Genomic DNA, 21,403 nt, shown 5'->3' with positions numbered 1-21,403 from the left:
TTTTATTGTGGAACCCGCTACTTTCACGATCGCGTCTGTAGACAACATATCGACTATCAAACAACTCATTGTCAGAAATACTACTGTTCAGCCATGTTTCAGTAAAAACTATAATATCAAAATCGTTACAAATAACGTTATTAAATGTATCCTGAGTTTTTGTTCTCAAACCTCTGACATTTTGATAGTAAATTGTTAACATGCCCTTAAGTAAAAATAAGCAAATTTAGCGGTATTATGACAAACGATGTAGTACTTCAATATTTTTGACAAAGATAAAGTTTGATTCATCATTCTTCCGCATGTAGATCCTTCCGTCGCGGATCCAGACATATTTGTATTTAAGTTCCTTCGCTTTGCTACGTGCAGCGGCGTGCAATGATTTTAACGCAGGGGTAAGATGTTCTGCAACAAAGATGGCCTTCTTGTCTCCACCGATACCCAAGTGACTAGACTTCAGTTTATCATCCGGATTGTTTTTATTGAATTTACTGACAGCTGCGAGAAACTCATCTCGTAGTCGTGGACTACTAAGTTTAACTAAGATGGAACGCGGCCGAGACGACGTATTATTCATCTTGGCTAACCTGGTGCAGTAATGTATGTTAGTGTCATTGACTGGACACTTAATCACTTTACCCAGTTGCTGCACCATGTTTACAAGATTCTCCTGCTTATGTTCCGGGACGCATTGTATTTCGATGTTTGCGGAGCGTGAGTTTTGGTCCATCTGCTCGAGCCGTGCTGAAAGTGATTGCACGGTAGATCGTAAAGAGCAATTTTCTTCCTGCATATCTCGTAATTTTGAAAGCTGTGTAGCGTGTTCCGCTTTCAACGTCTCAAGTTCATTGTTAAATGACGCTATCGTGGCTTGCAAGGTCGACACGGCGTTAGTGACTTCCAAGAGCTGTGGGTTTATTTGTTGCCTGAAATAATTAAGCTCTTCGCGCATGATTTCGCGTATGTCGCTAGCAGATAAAACTGACGGGTTTGACGGGTTTGGGGCGGGTCGCGACTTATTGCGCTGGGTGACGAAATTGAGCTGAGGCGAAGAAGTACGTACACGAACTGGAGTGTTTGTTTTATCCCCGCCCTTGCGGCCCTTGCTGCGGCACATATCACACGTCCACTTTGCTATAGAATCTTCGGTGAGAGCATTGTATTCTTTCTGTGACAGGTTTAGGCACAACAAATGAAACTTATCTTTACAGCATGTGCAATACATTGCAGAAGTATCTTTTAACTCGCTCAGACAAGCGGCACATTTATCTTCGGTATTCATCATATTCGTTTTGTAAATTCAAAAACGTTATGAAGCGCAAACGGTAATTTAACAAGGTCGTCAGTGCACTATTGCTAGGGGATTCTTCCGTTCTAAAGGTCGTAAGCGCCGTGTAAAACGCGTCGCTTACGCGTTTCAGTAAACAACGACGATTGACACGAATGCACTTCACACTTATTTTAAGTTATATGTAATAATTGTCTATATTAGTTTAATGCACTGATTAAGCACTATAATGTTTAGCCTATCACATCACCAAGATAAATAACAGTTCTGATAACAACTTTTCACTGCGTTTTAACCAAATAAACTAATTTAATTCAATTTTAAACTGAGCGCGATTACAAACTGTTGTTAATGTTTACGTCGACGTCGTCGTTCGACGTCGAGTAACATTAAAATAGTTGACATTATCGTAAAAAACACGACGCGCCGCGAGGTTATTCCGAAAACTCATCAGAACGACCCATATAAAGAAACTATAGAACACTTGCTTAATTGAGTGTAATGAATTCGACACCTTTAGGGCCGGCCCTAATCTATTATTGTGACGGGCGCGTACGTTGGCGGAGTACAATGTTTGTATGTCTCACAGCACTCGTGCCCTCGGAGACACTTCTCCACGCATTATTACCAACGCGAATACACCTTGCGTACGGTCTGCAAAATATTAACACTTAAAGATAATTAAATAAAATAAATATTAATATCCGAAACCCGAGTTACGACTTCTAAGGTCCTGGTACATTTCCCTAGATCTTTCCTTATTTTTGAATTAATTTTTTTCAGATATAAAAAATAAACTAGCAACGAAATCTCTTCTAAATGACAGAATATACGTTAGCATTTATTGTTTTGTCTGTCTGTGCTGTCGGTGCGTGAGGGTTGTATTTTTTTCTGCGGGTCGTGTCCGTATCTAATGGGCGCACTTGTCTGATGTTATTTACGGTTCCGATAGACATCGCGAGCGAGCCGACCTATCACCTGCTTCTCGTTCACTTACATTTGATATTTTGCTGACACATTGTCATTTATGTAGAGATTGCACTGAGATAGATAGTGGATATTTTTTTTAATTCATCAAAACATAAAAAAATTTATAGGTATATAATTCTGCAAATGCACACCGCACTATTGTTTTTTTTTATATCTTAAGGTGGCATACGAGCAAACGACCATCTGGATTCGCCGCAATAGCGAGGTGACCGTTGCCCATAGACATCCGCAAATGCTGATGCGTTGCCTACCTTCAATCAACGGAGAAGGGGACGCACAGATAGAAGATATTTCTCCTTTCTATGCGTCCCCTCTTCCGCCAAATCCACTTCTCTTTCCCATCCTTTCTTTCCTTATAAGAAAAGGGTGGGAAGGGAAAGAGGACTAAAATTAGATCTCCGGTACCACACTCATCAAACGAAACGCGGAATTGCTTCCACTTCACGCCTGTCATCTGTGTGGTCGTGGTATTGCACAGCTCGACCCGGCCAATTCGTGCACCCAACAAATATTGTTGTTGCGGGATCTACCACTGTTATTATGATGCCTAAAGAAATATGATAACTGATTGTGTATATTCAAATTTTATATTAATTCAGAAAATATTCTAATAAAGATTACCTATACATAAAACTAGAGAACTTCTCTCCTATCAACCAGATCCACTCAATCTATGCCAATGTAATAAATCACCGAAATGATCTAAATTCTTAGCAATACAATAGGTACACGTGGCATGTTCACACAAGCCGTGTCGTGACCGCCTCCCATTAGTGTGGGCCAGATCTAATGCGTGCTTTATCTCATACATCTATGGATGCTGGGAGAGTTCAGTGGCTGTGTGTACATAATTCTCACAGATTATTAAATATTATCGCTTTATAACACGCTTAAATAAAATTAGAGAAAGAAAGCGTTACTCGTTTGTTTACAGTTTGGGTTTAACAGTTTTTCAAGCTTTAACAATCTAAGAGCAAGTGGATTTATTAAATAAAATTCTAGATTACTTAACATTTAAGTATGAAGAGTAATTAATTACTTTGAAATAAAAATTAAAAAGTTAATTTGTCTCTTTTAAATTCTCAATATGTTTCGCAAACAAACCCATCCAAAATCCAAAAAAAAAATTCATACAAAAAGACCAAGCAAAAACAAATGAAAATCATAGTATAACACAATAAAGTAGAAAGGGACCCCTCAATACCCGCGGGGCTTGTCTCCTTCAATTGTACAGCAATTTGTCAACGACCCCACTAGTATGAGGGGTTCATACGAGCCCAATCCTCTCATCTTGTATTTGTGCTTAATAGCATGATTATTTTATTATCAACACTAATATAACGAGTAAAAATATATATTATATGATTACTACAATACCTCTGACATATACAGCTAACATTCTAAAGAAATAAAATCTCTAAAATGCTTATTTTACTAGTTGTACTATTCTATCCATACATGGAGCGTCGGTGGCTCAGAGGTTAAGTACTTGACTTGCAATCTGCAGGTCCTGGGTTCGAATCCCGCCATGTACCAATGTGATTTTCGATTTACATATGTACATTTATCCGACGTTCTTACGGTGAAGGAAAACATCGTGATACTGCACATATCTGAGAAGAAATTCAATGATATGTGTGAAGTCAACCAACCCGCACTTGGCCAGCGTGGTTGACTATGGCCTAGTCACCCCTAACTTGGGGTAGGCTCCGAGCCCCTCGATGGGGACGTATAGTGAGCTGACGATGATGATGATGATGATGATGATCCATACATACTATCTCAGAGTATGAACCACTAAATTTGTTGTCTACGACTCTATTATTTATCAACACCTTTTTAAGAAAATGGATAAGATGTTTTTTTTTTCAATGAATTATTATTTTTTAACAGTTAAAAGAACTTTTCGAAGTTGTTTATTTACACAACAAAAACACTAGAGTGTCATTTTGTTACGCTTGTTATAGTCCCCTATACCAACACCCGAGAGCTAACCCTCTTACAACCATCAGTCTGCTGGTTGCATTATTCCGCTATTATCCACTGCGATACAAACACAATGGTACTAGAGTTTTAATGATACTTGACAAAGAATACTCACTTAAGTGTAATAACTTACGTTTATCTTTTATACTTACTACTTTACAATTCCTATTAAAAACAAAAATAATATTAAAATAAATTAATACTACTTTTTAACCATTATTTAATTGAAAATAATTGAATTATTGAAAGTATCTTTTAAATTACCTGCTATAATAATCCGGTGTTTAATTTGAAAACAAAAACATGGTTTAATATTAGAAAATTATACAATCTAACAATCTAGAAATAGTGGTTTATGAAATCACTAGCTTTTGCCCGCGACTCCGTCCGCGCGGAATTAAAAAACTTAATTAGTAGCCTATGTATTTTTCCAGACTATGTTCTATCTAATCTTATATATAAAATTCTCGTGTCACAGTTTTCGTTCCCGTACTCCTCCAACGGCTTGACCGATTCTCATGAAATTTTGTGAGCATATTCAGTAGGTCTGAGAATCGGCCAACATCTATTTTTAATTTTTTTTTTTTACTGCGCGCGGACGGAGTCGCGGGCGACAGCTAGTATCTGTATCAAATTTCATCGACATCCATGCAGTCGTTCTTGAGATACATTGAACAAATATCCATCCATCTAAACATTCGCATTTATAATATTAGTAAGATTAGAAATTAATCCGTAATGGGTAAATATAATTTATTACAAAACACTAAACACAATACGTGCTCTATCAAACTTGCACACCGCACACAAACAGCACAAATCACAGCCCTCACACCCACTCCACGGTTAATCAATCTTTGTGCTAATTTCCACCCACTGTCCCCTTTATATTCAATATTTTGTGGGGGTGTATATGGGAGATAAACACGTGCTATTTTGTTTTTTAATGTGTCTGTAATTCATTTGATAATGATTGTTAATGGTGTTATTAGACAGACGTAAAGTGAAAATTTGACATAGTTTATTTTACCAGAGAAGTAAGTTTCCAAACATATTTAGGTATGTGAAAACTGGAATTACTGTTGAGTTTTAACCACTTGGCGATCAATACTGTATATAATATTTAATAATAAAGCTAAATACAAATAGTTTGATAGTAGACACGTTTTAACGTGTAATAAAAGCTCTAACGAAGCTTTTACGACTCAGAGCTTTACTGCGCTGTGTCGCCGATCTTATGTTGTTCGTTTTATTTCGTCTCAGTTTATAATAAAAAAAAAAAATTGTTTAATTTGCTTTCTGTCTAGTTCAAATGTTTTAGACAAAACAGAGATAATATCTTACACAGGGATTTTGGTCTCAGAAAACAACGATTAGTTAAATAGTTTTATCTCGTTTTATTTTCTGTTTCCTAAGTACAATATTTCTCTTTCTTTTTCAAGTACTTCATCATTATGCTACAGATGTGCATGTGGTGTTGCAGGTGTTGAAGTACTGTGAGCATCTGCACGGCAAATGGTACTTCAGCGAGGTACGCGCCATCTTCTCGCGCCGCTACCTGCTGCAAAGCGTCGCCATCGAGATGTTCCTCGCCAGCAGAAGTTAGTATACATATACTGTATATATTTGCTCATTGTATGTTCAATACTGTATATAGTACCAGTATGGGGGATTATACAGCTATTCAGCGATTTTAGAAGCTTTAGTGCACGAATAACTATAGGTTTCCGTTGTCTTAACATACCTATGATCTAGAAAAACATATTTCTCAACAATACCACTACCAAAAAAAGACAACTCGTCTTCTATGCAAGATAACTAGCGGTTTATAATAGTAGGTTCAGGTTTAATACTAGATTTTATTTTATAAAGACTAAATAGTATCGTTTCTCATGACTTACGTGTGCATTTTTAATTTCCAGCTTCAATCTTCTTCGCGTTCCCCGACCAGGCGACTGTCAAGAAAGTGATCAAAGCCCTGCCCAGAGTGGGCGTGGGCATCAAATACGGCATTCCTCAGACACGGTAAGTTGTAGATAAGAGACTATTTATAACACTTTACTAATTTCAAACAATTACAGTTAAAAGCGCATTCTCAATAGTGTTACAAATTATCAATGTAGTAAAGACGCCATCTGTGATTCTAAAAATGAACTATGGTAGATTGATCGGTTGTTACAATAATTTGTTTTGTGCTCCAAATAATAGATGGCGCTTTGAATGATTGTAAAGATAAAGCTTTTTAAATATTTGGTAGTCACGTATGTTTAAATGTTACAAATTAAAAAGTGAAGACAAGAAGTACGAACTTAGTGTTTTCTATCTTTCTTAATATTTGTCTAATAATGAAAGAAGTTCAACCTCAACAACTCCAACTTAATAACCACATTAGATTAACCAAATTTAAAATTACGCGGCATTTATATACACAAGCCATGTTTTTTGTAAAAAGAGCTAATTGAATTAGAATATATTTATTTGTTCAATCAATATTAACAATTAATGAGACGGTAATCCTCAAAGAAAACTTAAAAATTTAAACAATGTAACAATAATCCGGAACGGAATCTTTAAGGCACAAAACCGACATGGGTCTTTCTTTCACAATTACCATATTATTTAAACTAAACAACAATTATATTTTTTAACCAATTATAAATATAATTAATTATACATAAATTATAATTATACATTAATTAATCAATTCTTAATTAATCAATTCCGACTTTATATAATTGTACTTTAATATATTTTCTCATAAAAATAGGAACTTGATTTTGTTTACGGAAATTGCACAATACTTATTATTGTTTTTGCTTAATTAGTAAAAAGATGTATGGTTTCCCCAGGCTTTGTTTGTTACATTATCTTAGTTTTTGTTGGTATCTAATTAATTTATAGAAATTCAATCTAATATATAAAATTCTCGTGTCGCTGTGTTTGTGGTTAAACTCCTCCGAAACGGCTTGACCGATTCTCATGAAATTTTGTGAGCATATTGAGTAGGTCTGAGAATCGGACAACATCTATTTTTCATACCGCTATTAAGTTTTTTTTTAAATGCGCGCAGACGGAGTCGCGGGCGACAGCTAGTAAATTATATAAAGTCTTTAACAATTACTCAAAATTAGTTTATACAAGTTTTTTTGAATAATTTATAAGCAGCCGCGTTGTGGAATACTCTGTCCTCGGCGGTATTTCTAAACAATTACGACTTAGGGATCTTCTCGAAAAGAGCGTATACCTTCCTTAAAGGCAACGCATCTGTGATTCCTCTGGCATTGCGGAAGTCCATGGACATCGGATCAAATAATTTTAGGCGGTCCGTTGCTCGTTTGCCCCCTTTCTCCTATATAAAAAAATACTAATATTATAAATGCGAATGTTTAGATAGATGTTTGATTGAAAATATCTCAAGAACGGCTCAACGATTCTTGATGAAATTTGGTACAAATTTAGAACATAGTCTGGAAGAATACATAGGCTACTTATTTTTTTTTAATTCCGGGTGGACGGAGCCGCGGACGACAACTATTCTATACATATAATAAAATTAGAGTGTCTGTGTGTATTACCTGAACAACATATTTCGTACTCATGATGTGTTTTTATTGCTAACAAAAAACCAATTTTTTAAATTTTTGTTTGTTTGTATGTCTGTGCGCAAGGCAGCATTTGTTTCGGGTAATATTTTTGAACGACTGCATCGATTTTGACCGGTCTTTGACGGAATAGTAGCTGATGTATATGGAAATATTGTAGGTTAATATATTTTAATACTGCGCTGGCAAAGTTGCGGGCGACCCTTAGTTATAAAAGTTAAAAGTGAGACAGAGAGATTGTCGTGAAAAAATTAGAGTGTCGTAACTAAAATGTCAAATACTTCTATTTGAAGCCTCTCCGATTTATCGAATGACATTATTTTCTCTTATCTTTATCAGTCAACTGGAAAATTTAAGACTAATAGGAATAAATAAAACAAATATTTAAAAAAAACATCACACGATTTTATTTCACACAAAACTAAAGCTAATCATATTCATCACAGTAATCATATCTTACTATCGTATAATTAGTATTAAATTATAATTATTTTGTATTAAATAATAAGTTTGTATTATTAAGGCACGAAATTTTAATATTCAGACTTGTTCAGTCGCAACAAACGACTCGAAACAGACTTTATTTGTAGCTAAAATTATTTAAAAAAAAATAATTCGGTCTAACATCACCTTATATATTTATGGAATGTTCATTATATACTAATATAAAAAATACTCACTCGAAATTCTATAATACTGATCACAAACATTTAAAATAAATACAAATAACTGTACAATATAGAACTAAATTCTGTAACCTCAGACTGCCTTATATCAATTCATATCAGGCAATAAAAATAAATAAAATATCAACCTTAAAACATTGTGATAAAGTTGATAATTGTAGGCATTAAAATTTAATAAAAATTTAAATATTGCATACAATAAATATCTTTTTTAGAATAGAATAAGGTTTAAATTCGCCTGAAGTTAATTAGGAACGTTATTCGCGGTGTTCCGTCTCTGCTGGCTCCTTTTGAGTCCAGCGCGGCGTGAACACATCGCCCTTCTCCAGCGATACAGCCGCGCCCGCGCTGTGTCGTCTCTGCCCCGTCCGTACCTCTTTACCCTGCTTATCACAACCTATCTCAGGATCGACATCCTTCTTCTCCTCCTCAAATTGTCTCATGATCTCAGATAGAGTCTTTCCTTTCGTCTCCGGGAGACACAGCAGACAGTACGCCGCCCCGAACAACGCGCAAACACCGAACAAATACAGAGTTCCGTTACTCGTCAAGTAGTATTCTAACTGAGGATAGGTTTTTATATTGAAGAATATCAGCATGTACGCACAGCAAGACGTAGCACCTGACATGATGCCTCTGATATCCTGAGGATATAATTCCCCAGACATTATCCAGGGCAATTGCAAAAAGCCGACCATACTGAAAGACACGTGCAGCAGCACACAGGCTAGCTTCAGTAATGGCGGCCCGTCGAGACTGTCGCAAACAGCAGCTCCCAGCATTGCCACACCTAGCAACAGTCCTGATGCAGCAGCTAAAGTCTTCCGTCTGAAACTGTTTATCAGACAAGCACCCACCGCACCCATGAACACTCTCACACCACCGACGATGATGGAAGCTGTGAACTCATTGACACTAGTGCCGACCGACTTGAAGAAGTCCACCGCGTAGTACAATATCACGTAGATCCCCGACATCTCTTGAAATATGAAGAACACTATCAGCAAAGCGAACGGTTTTAGAACGTTCCGTCGCTTAAAGAGACCGAGCTTCTGTTTCAAGCTCATATTCTCACTGGTCTTTCGGTCTTTCGTGAACTCCATCAGTTCCTGTTGGGCAGTGCTGTTGTTCTGTCGCAGCCAGAATAGAGCGTTGTAAGCCTCCTTCATCTGGCCCTTGGAAGCCAACCAGAGAGGTGACTCGGGAACAAAATACATCAAGAACGGTGTGAGAAGTGAGAATCCGGCGCAGATAGCTGCGACTTTCCTCCAATGGATGAAGGCTCCTAGCGAGTAGACGACGAAAATCCCAGTAGACACCAGGCCGGGTCCGAGAGCGCTCAATACTCCTCGTTTTTCAGGTGTTGTTATTTCCGCCACGTAAATGTAGGACACCGTTGACATACCTGAAATTAGACAAGATTCATTAGACTATCCACAATCAATTCTGTTTAGATATCTTCCATTCAGTTCCATTTTTGACCACATTCAGTTAACATGACGTAGAAATGTATTACTAGCGTACCAATAGTGAATCCGGTGACGAATCTCCCCACGCATAGGAAGAGGTATGTGTCGGAGAAGGCGATGACGAGCCATCCCAACAGGTTGGGCAGCACGATGGACTGCAGCAGCAACCGCCGGCCTAGGACGTCCACCATCATGCCGCCCAGCAGCGCGCCCACCGGGTTCGAGATCACGCCCAGACTCGCTACACAACCAGAATGAAAAATACATTGTAATATTTACTACAAGTAAAATGACGAAAGTATTTCTCTAAAATCAATTCAGTCATTTTTAATGTGATCGATCAACATTAACCAACAAATCTCTCTGCCAATATTAGAAATATATATATAGGCTATATAGGCTATCCCAGTTAAAAAACAGAGCTATCATCAAGAATTTAATTGATTCTGTAATAAAGCCGCACAAAAATCATTAACTCACTACGTAAAATTACATTACGTAAATCAAACAACATTTTTGCACAAATTCCTTGTATTAATAAACAATTAGACTATATTTTTCTTACCAATCCATGAGCTCTGTTCGTATGTGATATTGGGGTGCTCGTGCGTGTACTGCGGCAAGAGCACCGCGGAGAAGCCCTGGCAGAAGCCCACCGAGATGTTGATGGACTGCGCGGCCAATGCCGCCAGCACCTTCACACACAAGTGTTAGGTTAGAATTGCCGTTGTTAGATCTTTAGTAGTAGGTTATGATTGCTGCTGTTGGGTTAGGAACGGTGCTGCGCTCGTGAGTCTCTATGACTCTATGAGTAATCTTCATAAGATTCATCAATTATAAGCTTAATATGTCGATAAATATGTACGTGAACCAAAGCTTGATTTGTTAATCTCTTTATATAACCCATAATAATTACATAAATCTAGTTTATTTATTTATAAATGCATCAATGCATTTTCCCACAGTTCATTATATTTTATTTATTATAATTTTCCTTAAAGATCACATAATTGTTGTTTTTCAACTTGTTACGTAACATTAAACTCGTTTATATTATTAACTTTTTTACGTATATGAGTCATGTATCGCACATATTATGTATCGCACGAGGAAAGCGTGACCGATTTGCATTGAAACTGACAAGCCGTTGAATCAATTTTTACACATCGTTTTTGTATGTTAATTTAAATGTTTGTTTATTATTTTTGACTTCTTTTGATTTAATAAATAATAATACATTACTCGTGTTAAAGATTTATGTAAGACAATAAAAAATTATTTTGAGGAGATTTAAATAAGAATGAGGTTTGAAAATAATTATGTCTTACTAATATTATAAATGCGATTATTTAGATGGTGGATGTTTGTTTAAAGGTATCTCCGAAACGGCTCAACGAATCTTGATGAAATTTGGCAAAGATGTAGAACATAGTCTGGAAGAAAACATAAGTTACGTTTTTTTTAATTCCGCGAGGACAGAGTCGCGGGCGACAGCTAATTTTAAATAATTATCTTATCTTTTTATTTCACTATATCTATAAAATTAAATATACGAAGCTTGTTAAATATAATTTGGACTGAAAACATGATGACAACGGTCCGAATGATTGTTTACAAAGAGTGCATTGACATTTGACACAGGTAGTGTGACATCACAGCCAGCGTGCGCACGCGCGCCCTCTATCCCGCCCGCCTACACCTGGTCTATAATAAGCCAGCTTTGACCGGTCGCTTTCACGCAACGAAATGAAAACAAACATAAATAGTTGTTTCGCGGCCAAACATTTGTTTTCAAGTATGTTTCCATCCTGTTTTATTCATTAGCTATGAATTTCCGTTGTCTAAATACAAAAAAAAAGTTATTGTCTGTATTTTTTTTTTTTTTTAGCAAGTAATTTTTAATTTTGTATTTGCTTTTCGGTAGTGAAAATGAACAGTAACCATTTAACCTTTCGATTTTCCAGAAAAATAAATTAAATAAATGTATATATTTCAATCAAATAATTTCAACTTGTACGAAAGATTAAGATCAAGACTAGTTTATAAATATAAAATAATAAGCTTAAGAAAAAGTAAACTTAAATTAGGTGTTTTTGTAATTTATCGTTTATTTCCTTTATAAAATCGTCATTAAAAAAATTAAAACCTATACGAGACGTTGGAGCATGTTACATCGAGTGACATTATAATTAGCAAATGGTGTTAACACGACCGCGTCTGATCGCGTAATGACTGCCAACTTACGACTTAAAAGTTCAAGTTCGTGATATACATGTAGCTAACTTGATATATTGCTCATATGTGTATTTCCTACTTTTACTGAATTAATTATTAATCGTATACAGGAAAAGATCATGCTAAATAGTTCCGCGGTCTACTTCCGACTTTTTGTAGAACAAAAAAATTTTTTTGTCTTTTTAAAATAACGCGACTAATTAAATATTTTTATTTATTTAGTCGCGTTATTTATTACTAATTAATAAAGGCAGTTACAACTTTTAAAGATTTGTAAAATTAAAATTCTCTATTGCTGTAAAATTCCAAACTGTAAAAACTAATTTTCGTTTCTTTTTTTTTTAAAGAGAACGTCTGTGATTGGTATGTGTTAAACAATAATAACTTTTCGCGAATTTTCCACTTCAGATTGAACATTCAGATTATGCATGATAAAAAACGGTGTGTTTGTGGTAATTTTAAAATAATAGCGATCAACCAGCGGAACGGAAGTCAAACGATCCGTGTCATAACAACTGTCGTCTCAGCTCTCGTTATATCCGATGATTTAGTACATTTTGATAACACGCCACTTCGCAGGAGAATAAGAAAGTAATTACATTGATTAAGTTAGTCCAGTACTTTTTACCTTTGTCTTAAAATATAATCAAAGTTTTAAAGACTTTTTTATTTTCTTATGCAATAATAATTCTGCCTAATTATACCAAGTTTGTTATAATTTCTCACTAACTAAAAAGGAAAACAATGGATTTAATAATTTATTAATAAGCAATACTTTGTAAAGTAGTAGTTTGTGTTTTTTTATTACTTATCAGTTACATTGTTTTTCCACCTTGATTATTGTTTTAAAAACAAATAGGATAAACCTATCGAATTGATGATAATTATGTTTAGGACTACTCTATTCAAAATATTTTATAAGATTAATAATTAAAAAAGGTCACTCTACTTACAGTCAAATTAAAACCTATAGATTCGTAGAGATCGAGCAAACTTTTCGTCCTCTGCATCCCAACGTGCGTCCTGCGAGGTATGTCACGACACAGTGGCTGCTTGCGCACGCGCACTCACTCATATACCAAAGGTTATGGGTTCTACACGAAAACAACGACACTAAAAGAGACCGCTCAGGAAATATATAAAGGTCGTATGTACTATATACACCCATGTGTAACAAGTTTCGTTTTCAATTAAACATTAATCTATTGCCAGTTTTAAAACGTTATGTCAATGCAATATGTTTATTCTTGTTCACAATAGTTTCATACAGTGATGTGTTGCGTTGACGGAATTGGGATTAAGGGAACTTAAAGTATATGTTTCAATTTGCGTTCTACTTTATGTGTATATTAAACGTGTTACAATTATTTAAGTAGTTATATTTCGCGAGCTTTAAACCTAAATGTATTTGTTGTTTTTCACGCGTGTACAAGATATTACGTGATATAATCTTAGCCTCTCTCCTCTACATCAATAGAGTCAGTAGAATGAAAAAATGCGTGGCGACAAACAAATTTGTTAAGTTTTATATTCATAGTAAAAACTTTAATACAGAACAATAAAATATATACACTTTTCTATGTAAAAAACTCCTCTCCTCTACTTATAAACAAAACGATTTTTTTATTAATAATTTTATATTAATCAACTTGTTATAATGTTTTCTTTTTATACATCTTTCCTTTATTTATTTTTGTTTCAATGTCTGTTAATCGTCCTAAAACCAATTGCTCGTAACATCTAGAAAAGTCGCACACGCCAGGCAACTTTCTCTTTTATACAACCGCGCTTTGATTTTAACTAATCTCGCGCTCTCCTGCCACATCCAGTTTCTTTAATTCCGTTACCTACACGAGTGAACGTAAGGACACGTGTGTTTTTTCTCCGTCGTCGTGCGGCATTTCTATGTAATATCTATCAAATATATAATATATCTAAATTAAGATTTCTAGAAAACGATTAGATCTCTAGTATTTACTTGCTTTAACCTAATAACAAATCACGAGTTTGCAGATCGTTTCTTGTAGATTTATGACTATTATAGATAAAGTAACTTTGTCCTATGTTTTTATCGCGCCGTTTATTTCTATGAAAGTTAATTTAATAAGTACTTAGTTTTGCTCGATCTTTCCCTTTTCTTTTTGCTCCGATATTATAATTGCATCTAACTTTTCCTTTTTTCTACCAAATTCTAAGAGATCTTTTTAAATACCATTGGTTGTTTGAAATAAAAACCACTGGCTTAATTGTTAAAAATCCTTGTGAAATTCATTTGGTTCTGAAAGTCGTACATCTTTGAAAGCCATTTTAATTTGTTAATTACTATGTTTTTAATGTTTTTTTTATTTGGTAAATGTCACTTAAATTTAATTGCTGGTTAAATCTTTACCAGTTTTGTATTTAAAATATTATTTTTTTCGACTGTTTAAATTCAGATTTATAAATAGTCCTGCCTCTCACTGTACATTTATTTTCATAATTATTGATGTTGCTTTTATTTCCTATACTTCCCTTCCTGGTACAGTCGCGCTAAAAAAATATATAATTAAATAGAACACTATTATATGAACCGGTTGTAGAGGAAAATAAACAATTCCTAGGTTTGCAAACGGAAGGAATGGGTACCGAGCGACATGACCTTGTCACAATACACTTGTCTAATGCACTGTACTCGAATGATAATTAATGGACTTAACTAATACTATTAATGTGCGACAGATGTTATATTTTTTATGAAACTATCTAACTAATATTATAAATATGAATGTTTAGACGGATGGATGTTTGTTTGAAGGTATCTCCAGAACGGCTGCATGGATCTCACTGACATTTGGTCAACATAGTCTGGAAGAATAAATAGGCTACTAATTAGGTTTTTTGTGTATATAATACCGCGTGGACGGAGTCGCAGGCGACAGCTTATAGTTTTATTTAGTTCACACAGGCTGTGCGTTTAGCCGAAGCTCAAAGAGAGAAAAAATAAAATAAAAACGTATTAAGAATATCCTCCTTTTTTGAAGTCGGTTAAAAAATAATTTTATCATTCGAGACGAGATGACAATTTTGTATCCAATTTCAAAATATGATTTATACGAGTAACTCCGTGAGTCAACGATGTTGTTTTTTTATTTAAAATTCTGAAATGATTTAAATAAAAAGCCTATCAATTAATTTGAACCTCCGCAATTAACAATATCTTTTAAAAAATTATATAGTTTATATGCAATTTAAATATAGTTGAATGTTTAATTTATGAAGACTTAAATATTAATTTTCACCACTCTCTATCAATAATAAATGTGTTACTAAATAACAGAGTTGGGAAAGAGTATGAGATTTTTATTATCCTAGTTTTGTAATAACTTAGTAGATGTTACCTATCATCGTCTCTCTGTACTTATCCAACTCACTTAGGATCGGCGCACAAGGTTAACCTTCATGTTTTGGCTTAATTTTTACGACCGTCCGCCTGACTCGCCAAACCTAATTGGGACTCACAAATGTTATCGATATTGTTAGTTTTTTTTATAAAAAATGACATAAATCTATATGTATATTTGAATTACCAACTGGGTGGAAAATAACAACACAAGAAGCCCGACTCTGACTCTAGGAAACTATCTAAAAACAACACAGTGTTCTAAATCAGTGTTTTCAGTGGAACAGACATGCATACAAACCCACAATCATACAAACATATTGACATACTTTATCGGGTATACGTTACCCGCCGTCAGTCCTAAAAATAAATCCCGCATCGATGTTCTAGTAATTTCTATGGATGCTAATTTTTTGCGCTCCCCAGACTAGCTGAACTGGTCTATTTAATGTTAAGCGGCAAAACAACTTTTAGTTGATAACAAGCAATTAATAGTAACATAAAGAAAAATGGCAAAATTAAACATGATGTCTTATTATCAGATAACTACTGTTTTCACTGGCGATAGATTTGTACAAAATGCTTTCCACCATCTGACCATCCTTTGCTCTCTCTTTGAAAAAAAAAAAACAGAGATAACAACATGTTTCAAACTGTGTTTCGGCAGTGACTCAAAAACATTAACAGCTTAATTTCAAATTAAAATCTACCACTATTCTGACTATTGCTCATTTTTACATTGCATGCACGAGCATGAAAAAAAAATTGTATATTTGGAACTTGACGTCTTCTATCTTGCTAGATTGCAGGTGAGTAATATTTATAAGAGCGTCGGTGGCTCAGGGGTTAAGCACTTGACTTGCAATCGGCAGGTCCTGGGTTCGAATCCCGCCATGTACCAATGTGTTTTTCGATTTTCGATTTACATATGTACATTTATCCGACGTTCTTACGGTGAAGGAAAACATCGTGATGCAACCTGCACATATCTGAGAAGAAGTTCAATGATATGTGTGAAGTCAACCAACCCGCACTTGGCCAGCGTGGTTGACTATGGCCTAGTCACCCCTAACTTGGGGTAGGCTTCGAGCCCCTCGGTGGGGACGTATAGTGAGCTGATGATGATGATGAATATTTATCAGTGTGTATATCTTTAATAGTGACCTTAACTGCTTGATCCATTTTGAAAACTATGGTGTAATTTGTATTCTTCCACTGTCTTTTGTTCTACAGTCGATCTTTTTTTTTTTAACAAAAAGTATTTATTAAAAAAACAATTTAAAAAATGTCAATGTAGTAGATAGCCAGTTTTATTAATATAATTATATTTTTCGAAATTATATATATGTATGTGATTGACGCAAAAATTGATCTACATTTATGTCGGCATCAACAAAAACATGTCCTTTTGAGGTTTTTTTTTCAAAATTCTTCGAGTATGACGTCTTTTCGATGCACTATAAATGCATTTCAAAAAGGACACACAACAAGTGTTTATTTGGTGTCTATAGTAATTATTGCGACATAAAAGTTTTTATGTTTATTCTATGTTTGAATTTACATATATAAAAGTGTAAACTGATCTACTGACTGATTGCACGACTGCTCATGGGTTTCCGGAGATGTTTTATATAGAGATTCTAGTATAAGAAAACAACGGTGACTGATGAAACAGCAGAAACTACTGAACCTCGAGTTTTAGTTTTCCATAGAAATTTCTGTTACTAATAGACAAGAACTAAGAAAAGATTTAACCCAATTCATCCACTAAATTTCTAAGGCGATAGTTTGTATGGAGCAATATTTTTCCTTCAATAAAATTACATGAAAATTGACAACAATTAATTGTGTTTCAAGGTTTAATTATGATTTTTAAACACCACATGGACGAAGTCTTAGGAAACAGCTAGTGTTAGAATAAAATAATTGTATATGCAAATCCGATGTTTCTCTCGCTAACGGAGCGTCATTAAAGTTTTTGCGACGCACGCCGACGGCCGGCGCCGGGTAAGCGATGCAAAACAAATACTTGTATTATTTTAAAATAAGCCGAAGATCTTCTAGAAACATCTTCAGAGCACCAGGTGCATTCATATATGCAAATTGGGGATACTTCGCTTACAAAGCAAAACCTTATCGCGTGTTAATAGTGATGTTCCACGCACGAGAAGTAAAAATATCTAAATTTGTCACATATATTTTTATTACGTAACATCTAATAATTATAACTGGTTAACACAGAACTAACGAATATACTACGTACGTGTTAAAGGTGGAATTACGAATTAAAAAACGTTCTATCGAAAATTTCATAATTATTTTTTGTAACTTAGAAGTTTTCTAAAGAAAAAAAAAACGAAGGACTATTTTTACCAATAACTTAAACAATCTTAAATTTAGTTTGCTATGGTAACCTCTAGCATTAATATTTTAGGAGGAATCTTTTGTTCGTTTTCGCAATTCTTTCGCTAACGATAAATTTCACACTTAATCTTAGCAACATTAAAATTAAAGGATTTTCTTGTTGAGTCACTTTGTTGTTGGTAACAGCGATTTTTCTTAACACAGCTTGTTAATATTAATGAAGTGACCGCAGCCGCTATCCAACTGGTTTTCGTAACATTTCTCGAAAGTACTGTTCCGTCTTTATATAGGTATTACTTTTAATACATTTTTAATTAATTACTTGCTTATCTAAAAAAGATACCGGTTTACTATTTTGTTATAATTTTACTGTCACGTTTTTTTTTTTTTATTATTAAATTATCTTATAGAAAAGAAGAAAAGTGTAGTAATAAAATAAGAATAGGATTTTGTTACTGTAATTAAAAATTGAGTTCATAAGTGTACTCTGAGTTTATTATTGCAACAATGAAAATATTTAACATCTAATAAATTCTGATATTATCTGCATTTATGACATCATCAGAGCTCCATAAATTAGGAGTTAATTATTTCATTCCACAAAAATAATTAACTTTATGAAATAGGGAGTGAAATTCAATTTAAAAATTGCATAAACTTGTGTTTTACACAGAGTTTTATAAACCTTAAAGTTTTGGCTTAAGTAGTCTTACTTAATCGTTATGTAATATATAATAGTATAAATATAGAGACAGGAAGTAGCGAACCGTTGCATTCTCGGTATATGCTACACCTCGACGGATACACTCCGCCGATCATCTAATGACCACTTATTAACCACAATTATATTAAATCTTTTGTCGTCACGTGGAAATCAACTTTTCCTTATATAACATCTTTATCCATACAATATCATGTAAATTCACTGATTATTCTTTGGTTTGTTAAATGTCTTGTTATGATTCACTAAATCTTTAAAAGCAATCAATTATTTTTTTCACATTGATAGGATTTATCTGACGAATGTATGCATTAATAATGCACTCTAAAAAGTAATAAAAATCCGTCCATGGGAATTAATTAAATCTGAAGTAACATTGTGCAATGTTTATCAAAGAATTTAATTTCGTGCGTCATTACTCCAAATGTTTCCATGGCATGTTGTGTGCAAAAATACCTCACAGACATACACACAGACAGAAAATATTGCAAAAACATCATGTTGTCACTTAGATCCTATTTTGAATACTTTATCTACTAAATGAACTCTTTTATGTGTTCTGTAACAGTCGGAAGGTTGGTAAAAGTTTAAATTGAAAACTTTTTTACCTTGTTAACTTACTAAAATTAGTTTATCGTTGCAGTTTACTTTGAAGAGGGAAAGTAAATGGAAAATTATCATATTAAACCTATTCCAGTTGTTGGTAAAATATATCACTCAAAAGGCTTCACACATTGATTATATATATTTTTAACTAAGGTAGATACCGTAATAACTATATTTGTTGAAGGCACGAATGGGCTGAGTCGACCGGTACCACTACCACACAGAAGACAGACATAAACTGGGAGTAATTCTGCGTTTTGTCTGATGAGTGTGCTTGCTGAATGCTTATTTTAGTCCACGTTCCCTTCCCATCTTTTTCTTAAAAGTAAATAATGGGTAGGGAAAGTGGATTTGGCAAAGAAACTCTTTCCTTGCTTTTCCTTCTCCGTTAACTAAAGATAGCCAAAGCATCTGCAATCGCAAATGTCTAAGGGTAACGGTCGCTTCGCTTTTTTGGCGAATTCAGGTGGCCGCTTGCTCGTTTGCTTTATAATATAAAAAAACAAACAGAACGAGTTAAGTAAAATCCTTTAGAGCAAAAACGTTGCAGTGTCTGGTACCGACTTATACTCCTTTATGAAGAACCCTTCTAGATGTTTCCATTTTAAATTCTTCAAATCGAATATATCTACTAACTTAGTCGTACTATAACAAAGTCAATGTATCTGTGTGCATGTTTTTAATTGTTTTTGAAATTATTAAAATAATAATGGCTGCTGAGTTTGTTTAGAAATAAAATTATCTAGAATTTAATATTGCATATGTAGAGTTTAAATCATTAATATTTATTTAACAATGCAAGTATTCAGTTATTTTTTACAAAAAGTTAATATCAAAGAAAGTTACATCAAATAGATGGAGTTAGGGATGATCTACGCCGTAAGGTACAGGTACCATGAAGGCTTAATGGCATAAAGGCTTGGTAATAGCAAGACTTGTTACTTAAAAAACAAAAAATCCCAACTGATATGATACTCCGGGAAGGAATACTAACTCAAAATACGGTTCAAATTAACGTTGTTAACAGTATGCTATATAAAGACGACGGTCAAGCAAACTTGAACGGTGGCTGACTCGCCGCCAGCCTCGACCAGTTCAAGTTCAATGTCGCACTTTGTTTAGCTCTAAAGTTGCATGTAACATCATCCGGTGCCACGTTCCCACCGCGATAGTACTAGCTCAACTACTAGATTATAATATACTGAGAAACTTGTGTGTTGACTACTTTAGAACAAATGTGCCGGTCTGAAAATATAGAGATGCGTTTTTTTTTAGATGTTGTATATCTTACTAATATTATAAATGCGAATGTTTGGATGGATGGATGGTTTGTTTGAATGTATCTCTAGAACGACTGCATCTCGATGAAATTTGGCATAAACGTAGAATATATCCTGAAAGAACACAGGCTACTAATTAAGTTAATTCTTCATTCCGCGCGGATAATTGAATCGATCTTGTTTTTAAGCCAATCGTAACTATTTAACATCTTATTGCAAGAATTGAAACACAAGTAACAAGTGACTATTCCCACTTATTTACGTTCAAAGTTATTATTCCCGTAATTATATAGAGGGTATTTATTTTGATAGTTTAAAATAAATGCGACATCTAAAAGCCAGCAATTTGGCAACAACTCATCAAAAAATGTTATTACTCTATTATAACTTGAATGATTTATAACCAATTTACATTATTTTTTGCCGTTGATTCTGAACGAAGCATAACAACATCGGTACTATTATTACAGTGAACATGGTAATGATCGAATCATCATTTTTTTTACGATAGTTTATGTTGACAAGTTAGTTCGCGCGTAAAATTTGCAATTTGCATTTATCACGACTCTTACTTAAAGTTTAAATTATGGAAAGATATTACATAGTTTATGAATATTTCAATACTAGTAGAAAATATTGTTGTTAGTTTTTTTTATAGGAGAAGGGGACAAACGAGCAACGGACGGTTTGTTCTTTTTAATTAAATGTTATGTAACACATGTAGGTAATTTTAAAATATAGTTGCTATGTTTAATTAAAATCTCCCTTATTCTTGTGTCTTTAGTCACATTTTAACA

The 21,403-nt window shown here is 34.2% G+C and overlaps 2 protein-coding genes across 4 annotated transcripts in view; one reads left to right on the top strand and one right to left on the bottom strand.

Annotated features, from left to right (window-relative positions):
* LOC106713966 (neurobeachin) overlaps positions 1 to 21,403 on the top strand; it is a 327,564-nt gene that overhangs the window by 268,306 nt on the left and 37,855 nt on the right. The window contains exons 40-41 of the mRNA XM_045683613.1: positions 5,748 to 5,865; positions 6,187 to 6,289. Of these exons, the coding sequence (XP_045539569.1) occupies positions 5,748 to 5,865; positions 6,187 to 6,289 (221 nt within the window). The remainder of the gene's footprint in view (positions 1 to 5,747; positions 5,866 to 6,186; positions 6,290 to 21,403) is intronic.
* LOC106713975 (facilitated trehalose transporter Tret1-2 homolog) overlaps positions 8,639 to 21,403 on the bottom strand; it is a 40,191-nt gene continuing 27,426 nt past the window's right edge. For 2 of the 3 annotated variants that reach the window (XM_045683611.1, XM_045683612.1), the window contains 3 exons: positions 10,587 to 10,716; positions 10,077 to 10,262; positions 8,639 to 9,957 (listed from right to left, as the gene is read on the bottom strand). In XM_045683611.1, the coding sequence (XP_045539567.1) occupies positions 8,810 to 9,957; positions 10,077 to 10,262; positions 10,587 to 10,716 (1,464 nt within the window). In that variant the 3' untranslated portion in view covers positions 8,639 to 8,809. Of the gene's footprint in view, positions 9,958 to 10,076; positions 10,263 to 10,586; positions 10,717 to 13,209; positions 13,465 to 21,403 lie in introns of those variants that run through there. The other variant, XM_014506887.2, reaches the window with a different exon arrangement.

This window comes from Papilio machaon, chromosome 22 (genome assembly GCF_912999745.1).
Source record: "Papilio machaon chromosome 22, ilPapMach1.1, whole genome shotgun sequence".
Taxonomy (NCBI): Eukaryota; Metazoa; Arthropoda; class Insecta; order Lepidoptera; family Papilionidae; genus Papilio; species Papilio machaon.
This window is presented reverse-complemented; position numbering and strand designations above follow the sequence as displayed.